We start from the raw sequence: 21,796 nt of genomic DNA on the forward strand, positions 1-21,796 counted from the left end.
AATAATAGACTTATTGTCACATTTCAGAGCCCTTTCTACACAAAAGCACTGAAAGACTGGTAGTGTGAGTGTTATTAGCCCCATTTTACAGATGAGGAAACTGAGGCTCACAGATTATTTAGTGATTTGCCTAGGATCATGTGCTAGAATTGGAACTGGGGCCTGGATCTTGGACTGATGACAGAAACCCTGGATTCTTGTTCTTTTGCTCAGTAAGCTTGAACAAATTCCTTCAAACTTTTGAACTTCATCTGTAAAATGATGGGAATAGAGTAGATCATTTCCAAGGTTCCTTCCAGCTATAAATCCGTGACCTATGACTTCTAGCTCTGTTATTTCTATCAATCGATGTTAATTAAGTGCTGTGTGTGTCAGGTGTTGTACTAGGCTCTAGGGATACAAAGAGAAAAAATAAAATAAAACCAACCCAAATCCTCCAGGAGGTTTTTATTCCATCATTCCATATTTACATAGGAATATATATATGAATATCTAAATAGTTATGAAATTGTGTGTGTGTGTGTGTGTGAGAGAGAGAGAGAGAGAGAGAAGAAGAAGAGGAAGAAGAAGAGGAAGAAGAAGAGGAAGAAGAAGAGGAAGAAGAAGAGGGAGAAGAAGAAGAAGAAGAAGAAGAAGAAGACGACGGAGGAGGAGGAGGAGGAAGAGGAGGTGGTGATGGTGGGGTAGTGGTGTTGTCAGGAAAGGTTTCATTCAATCAGGTGACCCTTGAACTGAGTAGGTTGAAGATAATTAGGAAGTCTTCAAAGTACAGTGGAGGAGGCCATGACTTCTATTACTACTACACTGACCTGAGTTGAACTGTTCTGCAAAGTCCCATGGTAGGTTTTAAGAACTCTGGTGGGAGCTGTTCTGTCCTCTAGTAGTGGCAAGGAGATACATAGCTATAGATCACAGCAGTGTTTTGGGACTACTTGAGCAGTAGCATCAGAAGAGTGGTCATCATAGAAGTGGGGAAAAGGTACAATTACTGTTGAGAGAGTGGCAGTAGAGGGCCAAAGGATGATGGGTGGGGGTTGGAGAGGACCTTAGTACTGTTTAATTAGTCCAGTTGTTCTAGAGCGGAATTAATTATTGTTACTTAGGGGGTCCTAAAGGTCTGAGTCTTTGGACGTAAACACACAGGCAGTAACTAGTAGAGAGGGGATTTGAACTCAGGTCCTATACTTGAGATATAAAGAAACAGATGACATCTTCTCTGCTCTCATGAAGCATACAGTGTAATAGGATAAGACAACAAACACAAAGCAAAGCAAGGTTTCCTCTAAGAGGTGACATTTACATTGGACTTCAAAAGATAAGGAAGGAATTCAACAGGCGAGGAAGTAGAAGGAGGCCATTTCAGGCATACAGAGTAGTCTGAGCAAAGAGCCATTTCAAAACACATCAGGGGCTTAGTATAGCTGAAATATAGATTATACTTAGGGGAATAGTAGGAGATGAGACTGGAAATAGAAGTAGGGCTTGATGGAGGAAACCTTAAACTACAGACATCCAGAAATTCATCCTGACCTCCTGGAGTCCACCTCCTATAATCTTCCTTTTCTCCCCATTCTTTAATAATAGCCATTGCTAAAGATGTATGAGGACCATTTCACACCCACCCAGGGAGTGGAGCAAGACTCTTGCTCTCCAGCCCTCAGAGAAGATGGTGCTATAAAATGCCTAATGAGAAGAAGGAACTGTTGCCAAGGAAATAGAGAGTGTCATGCACTCCTTAATTATGCAAAAATCATTCAAATTTAATCAGAGGAAGAGTCCTGCTGATTCATATCCCAACAACTTTCAAATAATTAGAGGGAAAAATCATACAATTGAATGAGTCACAAATGATATATGATTCTGAAAGGTGTTTCTTTAAATGCTTGGCAGCAAATAATTACAGCAAAATCCTTTTTGTTACTTAATCAGTTATTGCAGAGACCTTGTTAACTTATATGAATACCCAGGCTGGGGGAGGAGGAAGTTAGGGGGCCTCAAAAAAGAATGCTTTTTCATTGTCTTTTGGAAAATGAAATATTTTGTTACCAAACGTTTCACAGAAATATATTATAAAATATAAATTTACATATGTATGTGTATATTTATGTATATACATATTTTTTCCCCTAAACATCCCTTTATAACCATTTCAAAAAGCAACCTAGAAAGAAAGCTGGACTTGGAGACAAGAGATTTGGGTTGGAATCTTAGCTCTGACTCAGAGGTTGTAAATCTCTTACCTTACATATGAGGAAACTAAAATCCAGAGAGGTTGGACAATTTCTGTGAGGTCATATAGACAGTAAGAAGTGCCTGATTTCAAACCTGGTTCCTCTAGTCCAGAGAGATCCCCTTTCCCTAGCACTATGCTGCTTTGTGAATCTGACCAAGTTACTTTAACCTTGCTGGGCTTCAGTTTCCTCATTTGTAAAATGAAGCTAGATGAGATGATGTCTATGTAGCAGGGTAATGTCACTGACTACATTGATAAAACACTATATAAAGATGAGTGATTATTGTTGTCATGTTCTTTTACAGTTCTTTCATCCAATCCAGGAGTTCTTAACCTGAGGACTGTGAACTTAGCTTTCTAAATATTTTGATGCCTTAAATATGCAGCATAACTATATGACTGTATTTCAATGTAATTGGCTTCATCTGTAATCCTATGTATTTTATTTTTATTTTTGGTATTTAAAAACATTATTTGGAGAAGAAGCCCATAGTTTTCACCAGAAGACCAAAATGGCATATGGAGTATAGGAATTGTGTATGATTCAAAAAAGATTAAGAACCTATGGTCTCATCTTTGATGCTATGGCACCTTTAATTTTATTTTTAGTCCTTAAAATGAAGAAATATTCTGACACAGACAAATTTTTCAGTTTTAACACAAGCCAGTCTTGTGACATATTCCCATTGATCCTTAGCTATGAATTTGATACTTCCCATAGCCTATGGATTCTTCTTTTTTATTTTATTTTTTCAGTTAACAAGCATTTATTTTCTTTTATGCCCTCCACTCCCAATATAAAGTATGACCTGGGTTGGAATCTTTGGCTTTGCCGCTTACTACCTCGGTGACCATGGTCAAGTCACTTAACCAGTCTGGTGGATCTCTGTAAATTGAGCATCTTGGCCTACCTGACCTCCAGGATCCCTTTTAGCAGAACCTGACTTGGAAAAATAGTATCCAAATTGAACAGATACAAATATTTTGTCACATAAAAGGCCTTGCTTAAATAGACATGGCTTTAATGGTTTAGAAAGAAAAACAATTGTGTGATTCATAGTCACCTTTGACAAGTAGGTGAAGTTTCAATGCCTTCCTAAATCCAAGGCAAGGATGCTTTGGTTGTTGTTCAGTCCTTTCAGTTACATTTGACTCTTTGTGACACAATTTGGAGTTTTCTTAGCAAAGATGCTGCAAAGGTTTGCATTACCTTCTACTGCTCATTTACAGTGGAAGAAACTGAGGCAAACAGTGCTAAGGGACGTATTTGCCCAGGGTCACACAGCTAGTAAGTGTCTGTGGCCGGATTTGAACTCATGTCTTCATGGCTCCAATCTCAGTGCTCTATCCATTGTGCTGCCCAGCTGCCCAAAGGCCCCTTGGTGCCATGCTTTTTTTTTTTTTTAAAATACATGCCCCAGAATTCTACAGACATAACTATTTAGATAATTTCATATAAAGTTGAGTGGGGAAAAAATAAAACAACTCAGCCAAAACATCTTTTTTACTGCCAAAGTCTTGAAATAATTACAAATGCACATGGGATCCATATATGTGTAAATATATACACATATGTATGCATGTGTGTATATGTTTAAAGCATAGTCTTTGGTTCAAAGGTGCTTCCAGTCTAATGGAGGGCTGGGGGGTGAAGGGAGGAGACAACAGGTAGTTTAGTAAATATAGTACAAAATGCAGTGTGCCACCCTATGTATGGGTGGCTGGCACAGGGTGAAACGACTAGCTGTAGAAGTTGGACAGTTTGATAAACTGAGAGGCCAAAGAATCTGAGGGAACACTGAGATATCTATTGAAGACCTTAAGTAAAGAGGAGGGGTTGGCTTGGAAAGAAAGACTGCTACCTAGGTCCTGAACCTCTCGAAAAAATAGTGAGGCTGAAGTAGGAGTCTGCAGATAACGGCTACCAAGATCTGGGCAGGGTGGAACAGACAGATGGAGCAAACCTCAGAGGAGGAGAGATTGCTGGTGATGGCAGCAGATGGAGGGTCCAGAAGTGGCTGTAAGGGGCGAGGGGTATGCCAGGTTTTTAATCCTAGACTCCTGTCTGGGGAGACATAGGAAAGAAGTGCACCCAGAACTGGAAGGGTGGCCAGTGATGCATTCTTTTTACAGAGAGCTAGGTTTTCCTGGAGTGCGAAAAGAAGAGCTCTGAGGACGAAGGAAACCAATGACCATGCTTTTTCTTATTCTGCTTCTTCCTACCAGCAGCTAAATGGGATCTCTCCTTCTTCTGGTCTAAGGGATTTTTTTTTTCTTCTTGTGCACTGATTGCATTTTAATTGGTATAATCTTTATCATTTTTTGCTTTATCTCCTTCCTTAGTAGACATAAGCTTCTAGAATATAGCAATGCAGGGGGTTCAGTGGGAAGAATAATTGTCTCTGCTGACTTGGAGCAGGGAGACAAGTAGGTGCAAATCTTTCCTTTGACATTTACTAGTGCTGTGACCTTGGGCTAGTCACTTAATTTCCCTGGGCCTCAGATTTCTCATCTATAAAATGGGAAATGATAGCTGTAGTACCTACTGAAGGATGGAAGGAATGAAAAAGGATGAGGTTGAAGATGAATGCAAACTTGTTAATTATGGAGCAGGTGCTCCACAGTGGGGGAGGGGAGCAGATCTGGAGTAGGATTGAGGGGAATAGAAAGGAGGGAGTCACAACCCGAGTTTGGGGAGCAGGGTTTGTTCATCTGCAGCTGAGGGTTAAGTATCACAGGGATGGCGGTGGGGGAATAAGAGCGGCATAGAAATAGCCTATGGTGCCCTTGACCTGGTCCAAAAATCCAATGAATGAAGAGGAGGTTTGTCCAGTCAGCTTCCCAGCCACAGATAGGGCCAGGCTCTGTTGTGTTTATGAACTAAATTATCATTTGCCCCAACGTTCATTAAAGAGAAAAGTCAAAGTAAGCACATAAGCCATGCAGCCTGAGATGTTCAGGCAAAAGGAAGTTTCCCGCCAGTTTGTAGCCTTTTCCCCTTCCCGCCCTTCCCTAAACTTCCTCTTTTCTCATTTTAACTCACAGGTGACCTTCACTATACAGTCTTCCTTCTTTCCCTCTGTTGGGATTTAAGAGATTCTTTGAAGTTCATTACCCACCCTGTGGAGTCAAGTATCTAGATGACCTGGAGGTGGCCAGATAGCACAGTACATAGAATACTGGGCCTGGAGTTAGGAACACCTGAGTTCAAACACACACTTGTTAGCTGTGTCATCCTGGGAAAGTCACTTAACTGCTGCCTGCCTCAGTTTCCCCTTATGTAAAATAGAGATAACATCATGGCACTTACCTCTCAGAGCTGTTTTGAGGATGAAATGAGATAATTTTGATATGTTTTTTAGAAACCTTAAAGCGCTACATACATTCTAGGTATTATTGTTGGTACGATTAATCATGAACTCACCTGACTAGAATTTTAAACGGATCATACCATTGTAGGATTGTGAACAATCTCACTGCTCTTAGAGTAAAAAAATCTTAGAGTTAGAATCGATCAAGCAACACCTACTATATATGTCAAGCATTATTCACTGGGCCAGTGATGCAAAGACAAATGTGAAATGATCCCTGGCCTCAAGGATTCACAGTCTAGGTGAAGGGAGAGACAGCATGATCATACATCTAGATATGGAAGGAAACTGATACAAGGAAAAAAGTAATTAAAAAAATAAAGCAATGGAACCCCGTTTAAAACAAAAACGTAACAAACAGCGATGAGGTCATTTAGCGGGGAAGGCACCATCAGGTAGAGAATTTAGAAAAGTTTGAATTCCTAGTTCTCATCCCATGTAATGGATCACACTTATATAATGCTTTAGGATCTATGAATCCCTTTCCTGACATCAATCCTGGAGTTTGGGAGGGAATACAAGTAACTCTCCTCATTTCACAGATAAGAAAAGCGAGGCCATGAGAGGAGAAGGTGCTTGCCTGCTGTCATACAGCATCTAGGCAAAGAATTCTGACTTCAAACCCAGTGTAATTTTCATTGTACCAGGGCCTACTTTCTAACATCTCATCTTTCAAAACAACAACCATGACAAATCCTGAAGGTCACAATCCTCCCAGGGGGAAAATAACTAGTCCAAGGTTGCCCAGTGATGTCTGTGGAAGGATTAGGTCAAAGAAGCAGGTTCCTTGATGCCAGTCTACACTACTCAACTGCTTACATTCACTTTAGCTCCAGCCCTGGTGTTCAAGTTCCATTTCTTAGTCCCCACCCCTCCCCCAACCCCTGTATCCCCCACCCTAAGTGTCCATGGTCTGGGACTCAAGTGAAAAATGACTTAAGAGCATGTGTTATGGTGGGGTTTTTCCCCCCATAAAGGGAGAACTAAAATGTTTTCCATCTGCCAACTGTGATGGATTTAAAAAGCCAACTCCCTGACAGCCTTGAAATTCAGAAGTGACTTGAAAACTCTTCATAGCTATAAATAAGAAAACCTTGTCGGGTCCTTCTCCCCATCCTTTAACAGGGACTTCATATCATAATTAGGAGGATGGAATTTCTGCCATTTGTAATACACAGTTTGGACAGATCCAAGGGAAGAGGTGTGAGAGATGATAATTGTGTGGCGCTCATCAGTCTCCTATTGAAAACTTGACAAGATAATTACCCGATATCTGCCCTGCTGAACATCTCAGGGAATTTTAAAAGAGCTATTTAAAAGCATTTGTTTAAATGTCTGGCAAAAGATGAGAAGTTGTTCTTTTTGAAGTACTCTGTTTTGCTCTGTGCCATATTTAGCAGGGTGTGCTCAGCCACACTAGGTCCCCTTCATGTTTATCATCTGCATCAAATGGTCTTGCCACTATCAAGCTTCTCTAAGTCCCAAGACTTTGGGACTTGGATTCATAAGATCTGGATTCAAATCCTGCCCGCTTTCCTTATTCATTGGTTGAGTCCTTATCTTAGAGCCTCTGTTTCTTACCTGCCTTATAAAATTGTTCTGGCTTATCTCCACAAGGGCTGCTTCCCTGGATGAGCATTAGGAGGAAGGGTACAAGTGAGTGAAGATGGAAGAAGATAGATTCAAACACTCATTGTCAACAAATTAGTTGGAGGTGGCTAAGTGGTACAGTGCTGGACCTGGAGTCCGTGAGCTCTGAATTCAAATCCTGCCTCACACACTTACTGGCTCAGTCGCCCTGGAACAGTCACTTAACCTCTTTAGTTTCCTTATCTATAAAATGGAGATAATAAATAGCACGTACCTCCCAGGGTTGTTGTGAGATTAAGAGAAATGTTTGTAAAGTACCATGCAAATCTTCAAGCTCTATATAAATACTAGCCATCATTATCATTATCATCATCCTATGAGTATTTACTAGATGTCCATTAGGTACCCAGCACTGCCAGAAGCCATTCATATTTAGTATGTCTATTCCATGAGCCCAAATCTCTGTCTTACTTATCTTGATATCTCCTCCAGCTCCTGACCCAGGATCCTACATGCAATACTTTCTGGAAGCTGTTATTATAGAATTCTAAACTGTTTGGGCTTTAATAAAAAGTATTCTCAAAAGTTATCAATTTAGGAGGTTTCATTGCTGCTAGGAAATTAATTTTTGTGTTCCCTCTCTTAAATGAATGAAAGAAACAGCCATTTATTAAGTACTTGTGTGCAAAGCACTGTGCTAAGGACTGGGGATGTAAGGAGAAAAAAGTTTCTGCTTTAAAGGAGCTCACATTCTAACTGGGGAGACAAACACAGAGAGGAGCTTTAAACTAAAAGTCTGGAGAATGGCCTGGTGGTCATGAGAATACAGTGCCAAAGCAGAAGGCAATGTAGTTTCTTCAGTGTTATCTCCATCCATAACATGGTATCTGTTTCTGATGCTGAGTCATTCGATGGTGCCAAGGACTTTGGTGGCGAGAGCTTTCATCTCTGGGCTTTCAGTAGCTGTGACTGCTGAGGAGAACAGTTGTCATGTCTTATTTCCAAAAGGGCTGCTTCCCTGGATGAGTGTCAAGAGGAAGGGTATGGTGAGTGAAGATGGAAGAAAGGGTCTGGGGGAGTTGATTCACTGCTATTCCTAGGGGTCCTGGATTGTGTCATGTGTGTAATGGAAAGAGTGCTGAGCTAGGTTTTGGAAACCCTGAATTTGAGCCCAACATTTTCCCCATCTGTCAAATCAAGAGATTGACCTACATGATCTCCGAGGTCCCTTTTAGCTCTTAGATACCATGTTCACTTTCCCTTCCTTTTCAAGGAGAGGATCCAAAGAGGTAGTTCGTAGGAGAATCATAAATCGTGTACAGGAGGATATTATCATCTTTATAACGTCCTCTAGTTAAAGACCTCTAATGATGGGAAACTTGTTACTCCTTGAATCAGCCCATTCCATTTTTGGACAGCTCTCTTGGGAAGCTTTTATAAGATGGTGAGATTTAAGTCACTGTCAAAGACCATAAGGATTAGGCTTTTCAATTCAGTACATTTATTCAACCCCTGTTATGTGCAGGGTACTGTGCCAAACACTGGTGGAGATACAACTTGGAGAGAAAACACAGTTCTTGATGTCATAGAGGTTACAGTCTAATAGAGGAAAAAGAAAGGGGGGAGGGGGGGTGGGAAGGAAGGAAGAGAAAGGAAGGAAGAAAAAAGGAAGGAAGAGAGAAATAGCTAGATAGATTGATAGAAGATAGTTATAATGTATGGTTTAATGGAGGGTGATGATTGACTGGATGAGATCACCTCCTACAGATCTGGACAGGCATTTTGGTCCTTTGATGAGGAACATATACCTTGCCTTGTTGACACAGGGAACTCCTCTTTGGTCTGCTTCATCATCCCAGCAATGCACTTGCTGTTCAGCAAGGAGCCAGAGAACCTGGCCCTCTCCAGGAGAGCTGCCCCTGTCCAGCAGATCAGGGGTCCCCCAAATCATCCCACTATAACCATGTTTCATAATAATTGAGCAGAGAGTGAAAGCAGACTACGCTGGAAGAGTGGCACATTGTAACTTTGCTTTAGTATTTTAATTCTGAGCTCAATAACACTCTGAGAACAATTGAAATATCACAGGGGTTGGGAAGGCTTCTTGGAGGAGGTAATATTTGAATAAAATATGTCCCCGGCCAACCTCATGGAGCTTCCTTTCTAAGGTCATTGTTCTTTATTTCTTTGCCTCTGCAGTTTTTGAAGAACCCGAAGACCCCAGTAATAGATCCTTCTTCTCTGAAATCATCTCCTCGGTGTCCGATGTCAAGTTCAGCCACAGTGGCCGGTTCATGCTCACCAGGGATTACCTCACGGTCAAAGTTTGGGATCTGAATATGGAAACAAAGCCTATAGAAACATACCAGGTAGGCAGCGACCATTTCTTCCTTTCAGAAACTCCCATTCTGCCAAAGGTGCCCCTAGTGTCAGATGCTCTATGATGGGTCCCAAGGGTGTCAGAGGCATGGTGTCACAGGAGAAAGAACTCTGAATTTGGAGTCAGAGAACCTAGTTTCTCTACTAGTTGAACATACCTTTGATCAAGTCCCTTTCACTTCACTCAGCCTCAGTTCCCTCATCTATAAAATGAAGAAATTCGACCAGGTATATTCTAAGGTCTCTCCTAGCTTTAAATTCTGTGATACTATGAATCGAGGGGACTGAACAACTCCAATGGACAGAATTAGGGCCCCTGGGAGGAAATCACAGGGCATTGGGGTTCAGCTCAGTATGAGAACCTATTGTTTAGAATAGATTAGTAATGAAATGGCCTGTATGGTCAGGAAGTGATCTCCTCATCTCTGGAATCTTTTAGGCTGAATTTGTGGATGTGGTAAAGGGGACTCATGTTTCAAGTAGAGGTTGGATCAGGTGCTTTCTGTGTTCCCTTCCAAGGGCAGCTAGGTGGCACAATGGCTAGAGTGCCAGGACTGGAGTCAGGAAGACTCATCTTCATGAGTTCAAATCTGACCTCAGGCAATTCCTAGCCATGTGACCCTGGGCAAGTCTCTTCACCCTATTTGCCTCAGTTTCCTCTTCTGTAAAATGAGCTAGAAAAAGAAATGGCAAACCCCTTTTTGCCAAGAACTCCAAGAGTCAGGCACAAATGAACAAGAACAATAAAAGTCCTTTCCAGCTCTAAATCATGCGAACTTCAATTTGGGGAGGTGCCTTCATTCCTGTAGATAACTAATGCAGGAAGAACTCCTTCAGTAAACCTAGAAACATTATCCTATGGAAAGAGAATCCCTATGTCCATTCAATGTAATTCAAATTTACCAATTTATTAAGCTTCTACTGTATAGTAGAAGAACTGAGCTTGGCACTGTAGAGGGGATATAAAGTTAAATAATAACTCCCCCAACTTTAAGGAGTTCATAGGTGAGTAGAAAGATGAAACAAGTAAGTATAATATGGGGCAAAATTCATGAAGTGCAGTCAGTCAAGAAGCATTTAGTAACTGCTCACTGTGTGCCAAGTACTGTGCCAAACCCTGGGTATATAGGGAAAAAAGTGAAATCAGCCCCTGCCTGCATTCTGGTGGGAGAGACATTGTAGACATAAATAGGTACATGTAAGGTTCATGCAGAGTAGATGGGAAGTAACATTAGAGGGGAAAGTACTATAGGGTGGGGGTGGAGGGGACCAGGAAGTTCTCTGAGAGTTCAAAGGAGAAAGAAAACTGATTTCTGGCTAAAGGGTTTAGGGTAGAGGTGGGGAACCTATGGCCTCAAGGCCACCTCGGGGTTTGGAGCAATGGAGAAACCTTGATCAGAGGTAGAAATAGCCCAGCTACTGTATGTGCTTTGTGTATTTGAAAGTTTCAGTTTGAAGTTTCAGAAAAGAAGAAGAATTAATATAATGTTATTAGGTTTCAAAAGTTCTTTGAATATACGAGCCTGTTTGATCTTCATAACAACCCTATACATACATATATGTGTGTGTGCATCTATACATATATATATTTCCCATTTTAAAGATGATGAAACTGAGGCTGATAGCCCTTAACTGACTTGTCTAGGATCACATAACTCAAAAATTCTGAGGCAGGATCTTAACTTAGGTCTTCTTCACTCCAAGTTCAGCGCTCTATGCACCATGTCTCTTGGCTGCCAAATCCATTAGGCAGCAATCTGTTTATACCTCAGGATCAATAGGGAGCAGGGCTGAGAATATTCACTTTGACATGCCTCTGAGCAGGGAGACCACCTGTACATAAACAGACACCTACAAGCTGCATAGAGAAGTAAATACAACAGACTAGCAGCTTGGGGGAGAAGGAGAGCTCTGGAGGATCAAAGGAAAAAGAAACCTCTCTTCAGGGGAGGAGGAATCAGGGAAGGCAGGGAGCTCTCAGCCTCACCAAAGGTTTACCCTCAAAGTAGGGGTGAGAGCATCTTGACTGGCCAATCCTTGCAGGGCATTCTATTCTCTATAAAGAAGGAGATCCAGATGGTAAACGTGCCCTCTCTAGAAAGGAATGTTTACCATTGTAACTATGGAGTAAAGAGGAGTCTTTTCCAGAGACAGAAGCTGTAGAATGCAGGATTTTCTGGAAGGCCAGAAATAGAATTGCTTCTTATAAATCATGATTTTGTGTTCATCTTTTGAAAAAGTCCCTTTTGCCGTCACGGTGATAGGGTTACAATATTTCAAGGGCCGATGCAGGCACTCTCTCATACATAGAAGTCATGGCTCCTCTTGGGAGAATTTTTTTGAATAGCTAGGGATGAAAAAAATGACATCCACGTGGATACAGACAGCAAGTTAGCACAATGAATAGAGCACTGGGCCTGGAGTTTGGAAGACCTGAGTTCAAATCTGGCCTCAGATACTTATTATCTGTGTGCGACCCTGAACATTTCACCTAACCCATATTTGCCTTGGTTTCCTCATCTATAAAATGAGGAAAGTAGTAGTACCTACCTCCCAGAGTTGTTGTGAAGATCGAATGATATAGTCATTGTAAAGCTCTTAGCATAGTGCCTGTCATATAGCAAAGGCTATATAAACATTAGCTATTAGAGGTTCATTCTCAAGATGTCTTCCAAACTTATCTAGGCTTGACATAGAATCTCAGAAATGACAGAGACCTCTGAGGTCACCCAATCCAACTTTATCTTTAATTCATCAAACATTCATTCATTCATTTATTCACTCACTCATTTATTTATTTATTTGTTCGTTCATCCATCCATCCATTCATTCATTCACTCACTCATTCATTCATTTATTCATTCATTTTACTTGGGCTCTAGTCCCACTCTTATTTTATTTTTAAAATTTTTAATTAACTAATTAATTTTGTTTTCATCATTCAGTTCCACAAACTTTTGAGTTTTAAATTGTCTCCATCTCCTTCCCCTGCCCCTCCCCAAGACAGCAGCAATCTGATAGTGTTTCTACATATAGATTCATATTAAACATTGTCACATCAGTCATGTTGTAAAGAAGAATTAGAACTGATGGGATAAACTATGAGAAAGAAGAAGTAAAACAAAGCAAAATTTAAAAAAAATAGAGAGAGAGCAAATAGTATGCTTTGATATGCATTCAGGCTTTGTAGTTTCTTTCTCCAAATGTGGGGAGCATTTTCCATCATGGGTCTTTTGGTCAGCAAACATTTATTAAACACCTACAGTGTGTAAGACCCTGCAGTGTTAGAGATACAAAAATAAAAATAAAATATTCCTGCCCTCAGCTTGAAAGGAAAACTCCCCAGTATTCCTGACAAGTGGTAGTGGGATCCTGGATACACACACACACACACACACACACACACACACACACACACACACACACTCAAAATCCTTCCAGATCATTAGATACATAGAATTCAAACAATGATGGTAGCTAGCAGCAGCTTGCATTTATCTGATAGCACTTTGCAGTTATCATGGGTTTTTTATTACATATTTTAGCTTATCTGATCCTTAAAACAAATTGTGATGTCATCAGGGTGTAGGTAGCATTATGGATGAGGAAATTAAGGCTCAGTGAAGCCTTATTTTGAATATTATATTATATATATATATATATATATGTAATTATATTATACTGAATAAACTCACTTCCTAATCAATGGCAAGACTTACTAAGCAAGTCCCTTTGACTTCTCTCAAGCTCAAACTCAATTCCATCACACCTAGCACAATGGAAAGAACTAGAGTCCAAATGACTATTAGACTGCTGACTCACTCTGTGATGGTGAGCAAGTCATTTTCCATCTTCTGAGCCTCCATTTTCTCTTTTGTAGAATGGAGTTGGACTTAACCACTAGGGGGACTTTGAAGTCTAACATTCTGTGACTGTGACCCTTAATCTTGGGTTCTTTCCACTATCCCACCCTACCTATGGTGTCCTCTATGCATCCAATGCATGCCAAGTAATTTGGCTCTTAGCTCTGTTATCCTGGGCACATATTTTTGGAGAGGGATAAGCTAGTGTGATACACTGTTTCTTAGGGTAATGGCCTATCCACACAGAAATAGGACAGCAAGATGTCATTTATTTCCATGGTCATTTTCATTAGATATCTAATTAATTACTAATCTATTTGCTGACTTGTAATTAATCAATTTACAAATGCCTTTCTATCAGACTAGATTTCCATTTAGGGTCTTGGTGGAAGTGAACACAATGATGCTTTCTCATATAAGTCTTCTGTGAAAACAGACAGAGGTCAAATTCAAGAACCATATGGTATTGTCATAAAGTGGTGCCATTGCCTTCACAGGATCATAGATTCACAGAAAGTTTAGAAATCTTAGACTTATGGAATCATAAGATCTTGGAAATTCAGAGTGATAAAGTCACAGAGTCAAAGACTTATATAAAGTCATAGGAGACTCTCGAATCAAATGCTTTTTCCATTATGCCATGCTCTGCTGAACTGAGTTTAGCCCACATGAGGTCAGGGGGACTTGCTTATTTACAAACCCTGTTAGAATTATAGAATTAGTCATAGCATCTTCAATTCAAAGACTTTCAGAACTATGATCTCTTCAAGATGGAAAGATAACTGAAATACAAGTTAGAATATAATAAATGAAGAGGTGTAACCTTGGGCAAGTCACTGTTTCCACAGGCCTCAGTTTCTTCATCTGTAATACGAGAGCTTAGGTCAAATAAGCTTCTGAAATTCCTTCCAGCTCTGGTTCTAGACCTAGAGCTCCAGACTGACAACCATGGAAAATTCAAAGAAGGATAAATCCCCTCCATCCTTCTGTGACTCAGTTTACCTCATCTGTAAAATGGAGGAAATGATATCTGCACTACCTATCCAGCAAAGTCATGGTAAAGGAAAGCATTTGGATAAGAAATCATTCTACAAATGTTAGTTATGGCATTGGAAGGGTGGTGAATTATAACAGATCATCCATATTTCTCTGGAGAATAACTAGGTTCATTTTCTCTTAACAGGTTCACGATTACCTTAGGAGCAAGCTGTGTTCCCTGTATGAAAATGACTGCATTTTTGACAAGTTTGAATGTGCCTGGAATGGGTCTGACAGGTAACTCTGACTCCATCCTGTGGTTCATTTAACCCAGAATGGAAACCTCTGCCGGACTACCTCTTTGTGTCAGCTGAGACCGTCTCTCTGGAGTCATTATTAGCTGCCTCTTAAGAGGTTCTGTCCTTGTTGCTGATGACCTTGAGCGAAGGTGTAAAATACCAGATCTTTCCTCAAATGCTTCCATTATCTCCACTGGCCTGATCACACATTCCAAACTCCTGAGTTAGGTCATAACTGAGTTTCTTCTGATCTTAAGTGGGAGCTCAGTAATGCAATGGAGATGCTGCAACAAGCTGTTAGAACAGTGACCAAAGAAAGTCTTTGATGACGTTCGTCATTCTCATTACATGTTCAAAACAAACAAACCACCAACACCAACATCAAGAAATCAGGTAGTCAGGTTGTATGACAAGGGGAGACAGACAGGGGCTAATGGACAAATTAATGGGCAAATTATGTGGAAGGCAGTATTCTAGACACGAAAGTCCACAACATGGAAGAACACATTTCACTAAGCTGTATTGTAAATATTGTTCATTTATCAGCTTTGTGTATAACTCTATCCTCTGATTATAAATGTTACATGGTGAAATGGACTGAGTTCCTACTACTGACTGATAAGGGGTGTGCATGGGTGAGTGTGCATGTGTGTGCATGTGCTTGTGTGTGAGAAAATGGTGAGAAATTTCAAACATATTCTTCCCCAAGGAGTAGACTAGTAATGCTGACTTAGTTCACCAAACAATGAAATGACTGTGTGGACAAGGAGGAACCTGTGGGTGATGCTCTGATATTCGTTGTTCACTTTAAGGCAAGTGTGGCGGTTTAATGCCACTTTTCTGGTGAGTGATGTCTCTTTCATCATGTCACCAGTCTAATGAGGGACTGGCAAATGGGTATAATTTAGAAGAGCATTCAGTAAAACAGGAATGTTCACCCACCATCAGGTCCATGTTTGACTTGATGCTAAACATTCACACAGACACACACACATACACACACACACACACACAGAGGCACACGCACACGTGTGCGCGCGCACACGTGCACACACACATGCGTGGGTGCACACACACACACAGACACACCTGTTCGTGCTGAGCTTCAAGGAGAAGGAACAAAAGCCCTTTACCTGTAAGCAAGTACTACAAGCGCCAGCAGGTGGCTCCCACACGTTGCTGGTTATCATCTCATGGTGCCCAGCTGCCTTAGCAAGCTGAGGTTGTTTAACGTAGTGAACTGAGCAGTAGATTTGAAAAACACAAGTTTTTGCTTTGTGACTGACTCCCCAGCTCTGTGGCATTGGGAAAGGCCCCAAGATTCTGTTGTTTCCTTATTTATAAAAGAAAAAAATCCAACAACTAACATTTGCACCTAATAACTGTGTAGGCATGCTATGCAAAAAGTACTCTTTGAATTGTAAGTTTTTATAGAAGTGTGAGTTCGTAGTGTTACCTGTCTGAATACTGTTGTTACTCTGGGCTATTTGTATGGAGTTTGTGGCTGTCAGGAGTACATCACCCAAAGGATACTGTCTGCATACCTATCAGTGATCTTAGCCTTCTTTTTTTATGGAGAAAGTTGGATGGTCCCTGGCCCTGACTTGGGAGCTCTGAAGGGACCAGGTTGTTTTGAATCAAGAAGGCCCCCTTAGCCTAAGAACAGAAAGTTGTCTCCTCAAGCCAGTCCTCAAGCCATATGATTCAACGGGGCCCAATTTCATAAGAGCTATTGCTCTGAATGGAGCCAAGTGGAAGAGGGATGATTTTTAATGCTCCCCCATTCCAAACAGTGGTAAGGTAAACTAGATATCCTTTGATAATTATAATGTTGCTAAGGATAGCTAGAGGCAGCTAGATAGGTGAACAGAATGATAGACCTGGAGGCAGACTCATCTTCCTGAGTTAAAAAATCAGATACTTAGATACTTACTGGCTGTGTAACCCTTGGGAAGTCACTTACACTTTGCTTCAGTTTCCTCATCTGTAAAACAAGCTGGGAAAGGAAATGCCAAAACTACTCTAATATCTCTGCCAAAAAAACCTAAATGGGGCCGTGAAGTTGGATACAACCAAACAATAACTACAGCAAGGCTAGCTAAGCTATGCAGATGTCTAATAAGTGAAAAAGCCTGTGATCTAACCCAGCTGTGGCATTTGGGGCAAATACGTCCACCTGTCTGGGTCTCAGAATTAGATGGTTTCTCTCATCTCCTCCAGCTCTGCTGTTTTTTGCTTCTGTGGTTTCTTGAGATGTATCCCTGTGGATACAGTATATTGTGGGACTTTACTTGTTTCTATGTGCTTTGGAGGGTTGGAGACTCTCAGAAGAGGGTCTTTATCATGTTAAAGGAAAGTTAAAAGTCTATGATGAGTTTGGACTCCCAGATTATTTGGTTTTTTTTTTAAAGTTCTTGATATTTTCTGTTTCTTACATCACCATAGTATCCCATGTTTCCTCCTTCTTCTCCAAGAGTCACCCTGTAATGCACAAGTATAGCACATAGCACAACACATCAATAAGGTACAGAAAGTCTGAAAACTGGTACAATGTGTAACATTTGTGCATATCCCACCTCCAAAGGGGTGTAGGTTGAGGGTGTCTTCTGCCATCTCTTCATTTGATTATTTGAGGCATGGTGAGTTGAAAACATGCCTTCCCTCAAGAATATAGAAGGTTCCATGTGAGGGATCCCCATCTATGACCATGCACATTAGAACCAACTAAGCCAAATAGAGCATGTTGTGGTTACTTTTGGTGCTCCAAGTGGTCCAGCACTACTTTAAGGATGGGGAGTTTTGTCAAGGTGAGTATTCCTTCCACTCCAACTTAGTTCGTGCTCATCAGGAGTTGCTATGGCTCCAAAATCCTTTGCTGTGCAACCACAATGAACCTCCATGAATCTAACCAGTCCTTGGATGGCAACTCTTGTCCTTTTCTAGTTTGGCATCAGACCTAGCAGAGTTTGAACTTCACTGACATAGTCACCAAGAAACCATACCACGAGGAGGTCCCAAAGATAGAATTTCTTGAAAGTTATTAATAAGAGATTATCAGAAAGTCATGTCTATGTAACCCTTTAGTAGTAGCTAGCGGCTATTTATATAACATTTATGTAGCACTTTTAAGATTTATGAAACTTTCCTAACAAGATCACCATGAGGTAGGTTAATGCAATGGTTTTTAGTCTCATTTTACAGATGAGAAAACAGAGGCTTAGAGGGATAGGAGGCATTTTCAGGGAGCACCGTCTCTGAAGTTAGAAGACCAGTGTTCTAACCCGTAACTGAGCGACCTCGGACAAAACTCTTAATCTCTCGCTATCTCCCTTTCTTTATTTTAGAATGAGGAGTGTGCCCTAGAAAGCTTCTGAAGTGCTTTACATGTCTTCTCCTAACATCCTCAGTCTATCTCAGGGTCACACGGTTGTGGAGCTAGAATTGCCAGAAGTGAGAAAAAAGCAGTGTATTACCAAGTCCTTCCAAGCTGATCTTCAAGTCATTTAAACAAGGGAAATTCCACCAGCCTCTTTTATGCTGAGGGAACCTTCCTCATCATTAAGACAACTCCAGTGCATACGCAGCTTACCCATAGCAGGACTTCTAGCAGAGAGACCAACTCTTCCACTTCGGTATCAACTTATTAACTAGTTAACTGTAGCCTAACTCAGAGCTTGGTGCTAAATGGCCAGACAGACCCCAACACCCTCAGCCTCCCCAAACCATTCCAACCAACTTGTCTTTTGTGAGATTTTTCCTCCAGGAAGTAAGTGGGAAAAATAGCTTGCTATCTGAGCCTTAATAGAAGGATTATTAACTGTGTGGGTTTAAAATGATTTTAATCATCTTGCTCCAATCCCCTCTTGACAGATCTGAGGAATTAGCTTTGTGTGAAATCAACTGGTCTCCATTAAACTTGCAACATTTCCTTTAAAAAAAAGCATCACTCCATTCATCCCACTCCTTGAGTGTAGGAGGCAGGGTTAGGTTGTTTTTGGAATGATGACAGAAACCATCACTTCCCACGGAAACATACCAGAATGGAAGAAGATGAAATGCCATGCATAGTACTTGCTACCTTTTGACTGTGTCCTCTAAAAGATAAATGAAACAAGTACTTTGTTTTTAGTCTTACTTTTTTTTAAACTCTGCTCATAGCTCTATTAGGACTTAGCATTGAAAGGGACCTTAAGGATATACCCGTAGAATCATAACTGTAGAACTGGAAGAGATCTAAGAGTTCAGCTAATCCAACCTTCTCATTCTCACAAATAAAGATGATTGAGTGACTTGCCCAAGATCACACAGTAAGGATGTAGTAAGGATGCCAGGTCTTATGCCAAACTAGAAAAGGACAAGAGTTGCCATCCAAGGACTGGTGAGATTCATGGAGGTTCATTGTGGTTGCACAGCAAAGAATTTTGGAGCCATAGCAACTCCTGTAGAGCATGAACTAAATTGTGGTGGAGGGAACACTTACCTTGACAAAACTCCCCATTTTTAAGTATAGTGAGTAAGTGTAGTAAGCTTTACAGGTGGGATCATCTAGTCCATCTGTCTTATTTTATAGATGTCTCACAATGAGCCTCTGAATAGGACTCAACCCCATTTGTCAGATTCCATAACAGTGCTTTAACGTTGTTATTTCTTATGAATCCCAAATGAACTTAACCTCAGATAGGTGACATTGTATTTTGACCATGTCCTTATAGAGTCAGCATCAAGACTTGGACTTGATGTACCCCATTAAGTGACAGAATGAGAGGGGCTTGGCTGTGTTGTCCCTGTCCAGAGAACGTAGTAATGACCTGCAGCTTCCATCGCCTCACTACCTTCTCTGGCATTTCCAGTCGCATTCCCAACCTTGGTTCTCTGTAGCATTCCCAGTTCTACTTTTATTTGTTTACTTCAATATCCTAACCTCAAACTGGCCCTCAACCTTGATGCCCTGTAAGTCCTTGGCATGGTACCTCTCCCGCTAATTCTCCTGGGCAGACTGCTATATTTGTGATTACTAATTCCATTTTTCACCTCAGTACTTTGTCCCGTTCCCCACTGAAGGAACATCAGTTCCCTCTTCTCCACTCATTTGGGCATCACTCTAGTTCAGAATTTCATTGTCCCTTGACCCTAAGGCTGTCCTTGTAGTCTCCTGTTTGATCTTCCTACCTCGTCTCTCCTTTCTCCACATTGCCAAAATCAAGTCTCTCCTTTCTCCACATAGCTGACAAATTAATATTCCCAAAGCATGGGCCTGACCATGTCACAGCCTTGCTCCAGAAGCTTTAGTGGCTGCGCATTGCCTCCAGGACAAGACCCAAACTCCTCTGAGTGGCATTTAAAGCCCGTCACCAGTTTAGTTCCAACCTATGTTTGCAGACTAATTTCACCTTGTTCTCCTCCATGCACTCCCATGTGTTCTTCTCCATATCTGATATTGTTTCTCACCTCCATCACTGGAGTGTAGTCCCCACTCACCTCTGCATCATCAGATTTTAGCTTCATTCTAAGCTCAGCTAAAGTGTTACCTTCCCACTGAGGTCTTTCTCAAAATCAACTTTTGTTTACTTTGTATTGGCTTTATGTGAGTAGGGACCCAGTGATAGAAGATCATCTGAAATACCAGCCTAGCTAATCTTAGAGCAGCTCATCACCAAAAGAATGCCAACCAGGCAATAAATTGTTTTTGGCCATGATAACTCTTGAGAATTACCTAAGAGTCATTTGAGAGGTGGAAGCGACCTCAGCAGCCATGTAGGCCAATTCACAGGTGAAAGGAATCTACACTTGTTGTTTGTTCTTCGTTTTCAAAGAGGACCAATGACATCATGCGATGATGTCTTGACTTAACTGTGAATTTGATTTGAGTGAGACACAGTTGCATGGTCATCAGCCTCATTTTCTCTTCTTGAGTCATCAAAGTCCAGTGGCAGGACAAGAGTCAAGATGACTGGCAATGACCCAGGATGCACTGGATGACCTTGGCATCTTCAGTGTCTGATCAAGCTCTAAGTGGTCATCTATAGCGAGGCTTTGCTCTCCATTAGTAGATAGAATATATGAAATAATGAAGTGATAGATCATTCTAGGTACTGGGTAAGAATTATATATTTGTAGCACATGTCAGGTCATAAAGCATTTTACTACTAGAAGCAGTAGTAGTAATAATAATAGCTTACGTTAATGTAGGGGCTTAGAGTTTATAGAAACCTTTTTACATATATTGTCTCATTTAATCATCACCACATCCCTGTCATATGAACTCTTAGTTAAAATGATTAATGAGTAGTTTAATAAAACATTATAGCAGCAGTCACAAGGAAGCACAGGACTCATAGAATCTTGGAGTTGGAAGGGACTTTAGAGGATGTTTTGTCCAAATACTAAAGTTATGGCTGAACAGAGAGTGGCAAGAGAGAAAAATCTTCCCTTTTGACTTTCAGGTAGAGTTTAAAGTTCAGAGCCTGGAAGTGAAGGCCCACCGTGCCTCTCTCTGTAACCATATCCTGTACTCATGTAATAATGTGTAATTTAGTCATCTTTTGGTGTTTCATTTCCTTACTGGAATGTGAGTTCCATGAGGCCAGGGATTTACATAAACTTTATACCCCCAATATGAGGTTCTGTGTCCAGTCGTGTTTAATAAATATCAAATTGTTGACATTGAACAGAGTTAGTGTGGTATGATAGGAGTGTTTGAGCTAAAGTTAGGAGCGGCCGGGGTTCAAATCCCAGCTTTAAAGGTTATATGTTGTGTAATTGCTCACTCAAGTCACAGGATCATAGTGGACCCCAAGCAGTCAGCCAAATATCCTAGTGCTGCTGAACCAGATTAAACGTCTGACAAAATAAATAAAAATATAATACAAGGTAGACGATGTTCTTTTGTAGATTTCTAAGGTTCTGTAGGGATCTGTTTGTGGTATCACTGACCTAGTCCAAGCTCCTCATTTTACATTTGAAGAAACAGAGCCTCAGACAGATCTTCTGACTCCAAATCCATCGTGATTTCCATTATACCATTGCTGCTTTCCTCCATCTCACTTCTGGGAGCCTTAGTTTCCTCATTTGTAAAATGGGCAT

At 40.9% G+C, this 21,796-nt stretch overlaps 1 protein-coding gene across 6 annotated transcripts in view; it reads left to right on the forward strand.

Annotated features, from left to right (window-relative positions):
* The window catches only part of PPP2R2C (protein phosphatase 2 regulatory subunit Bgamma), a 399,818-nt gene that overhangs the window by 371,087 nt on the left and 6,935 nt on the right, over positions 1-21,796 (forward strand). For all 6 annotated transcript variants that reach the window (XM_072620180.1, XM_072620183.1, XM_072620181.1 and 3 more), the window contains 2 exons: positions 9,394-9,563; positions 14,620-14,711. In XM_072620180.1, the coding sequence (XP_072476281.1) occupies positions 9,394-9,563; positions 14,620-14,711 (262 nt within the window). The remainder of the gene's footprint in view (positions 1-9,393; positions 9,564-14,619; positions 14,712-21,796) is intronic.

The sequence above is a fragment of the Notamacropus eugenii genome, chromosome 6 (genome assembly GCF_028372415.1).
Source record: "Notamacropus eugenii isolate mMacEug1 chromosome 6, mMacEug1.pri_v2, whole genome shotgun sequence".
Classification (NCBI taxonomy): domain Eukaryota; kingdom Metazoa; phylum Chordata; class Mammalia; order Diprotodontia; family Macropodidae; genus Notamacropus; species Notamacropus eugenii.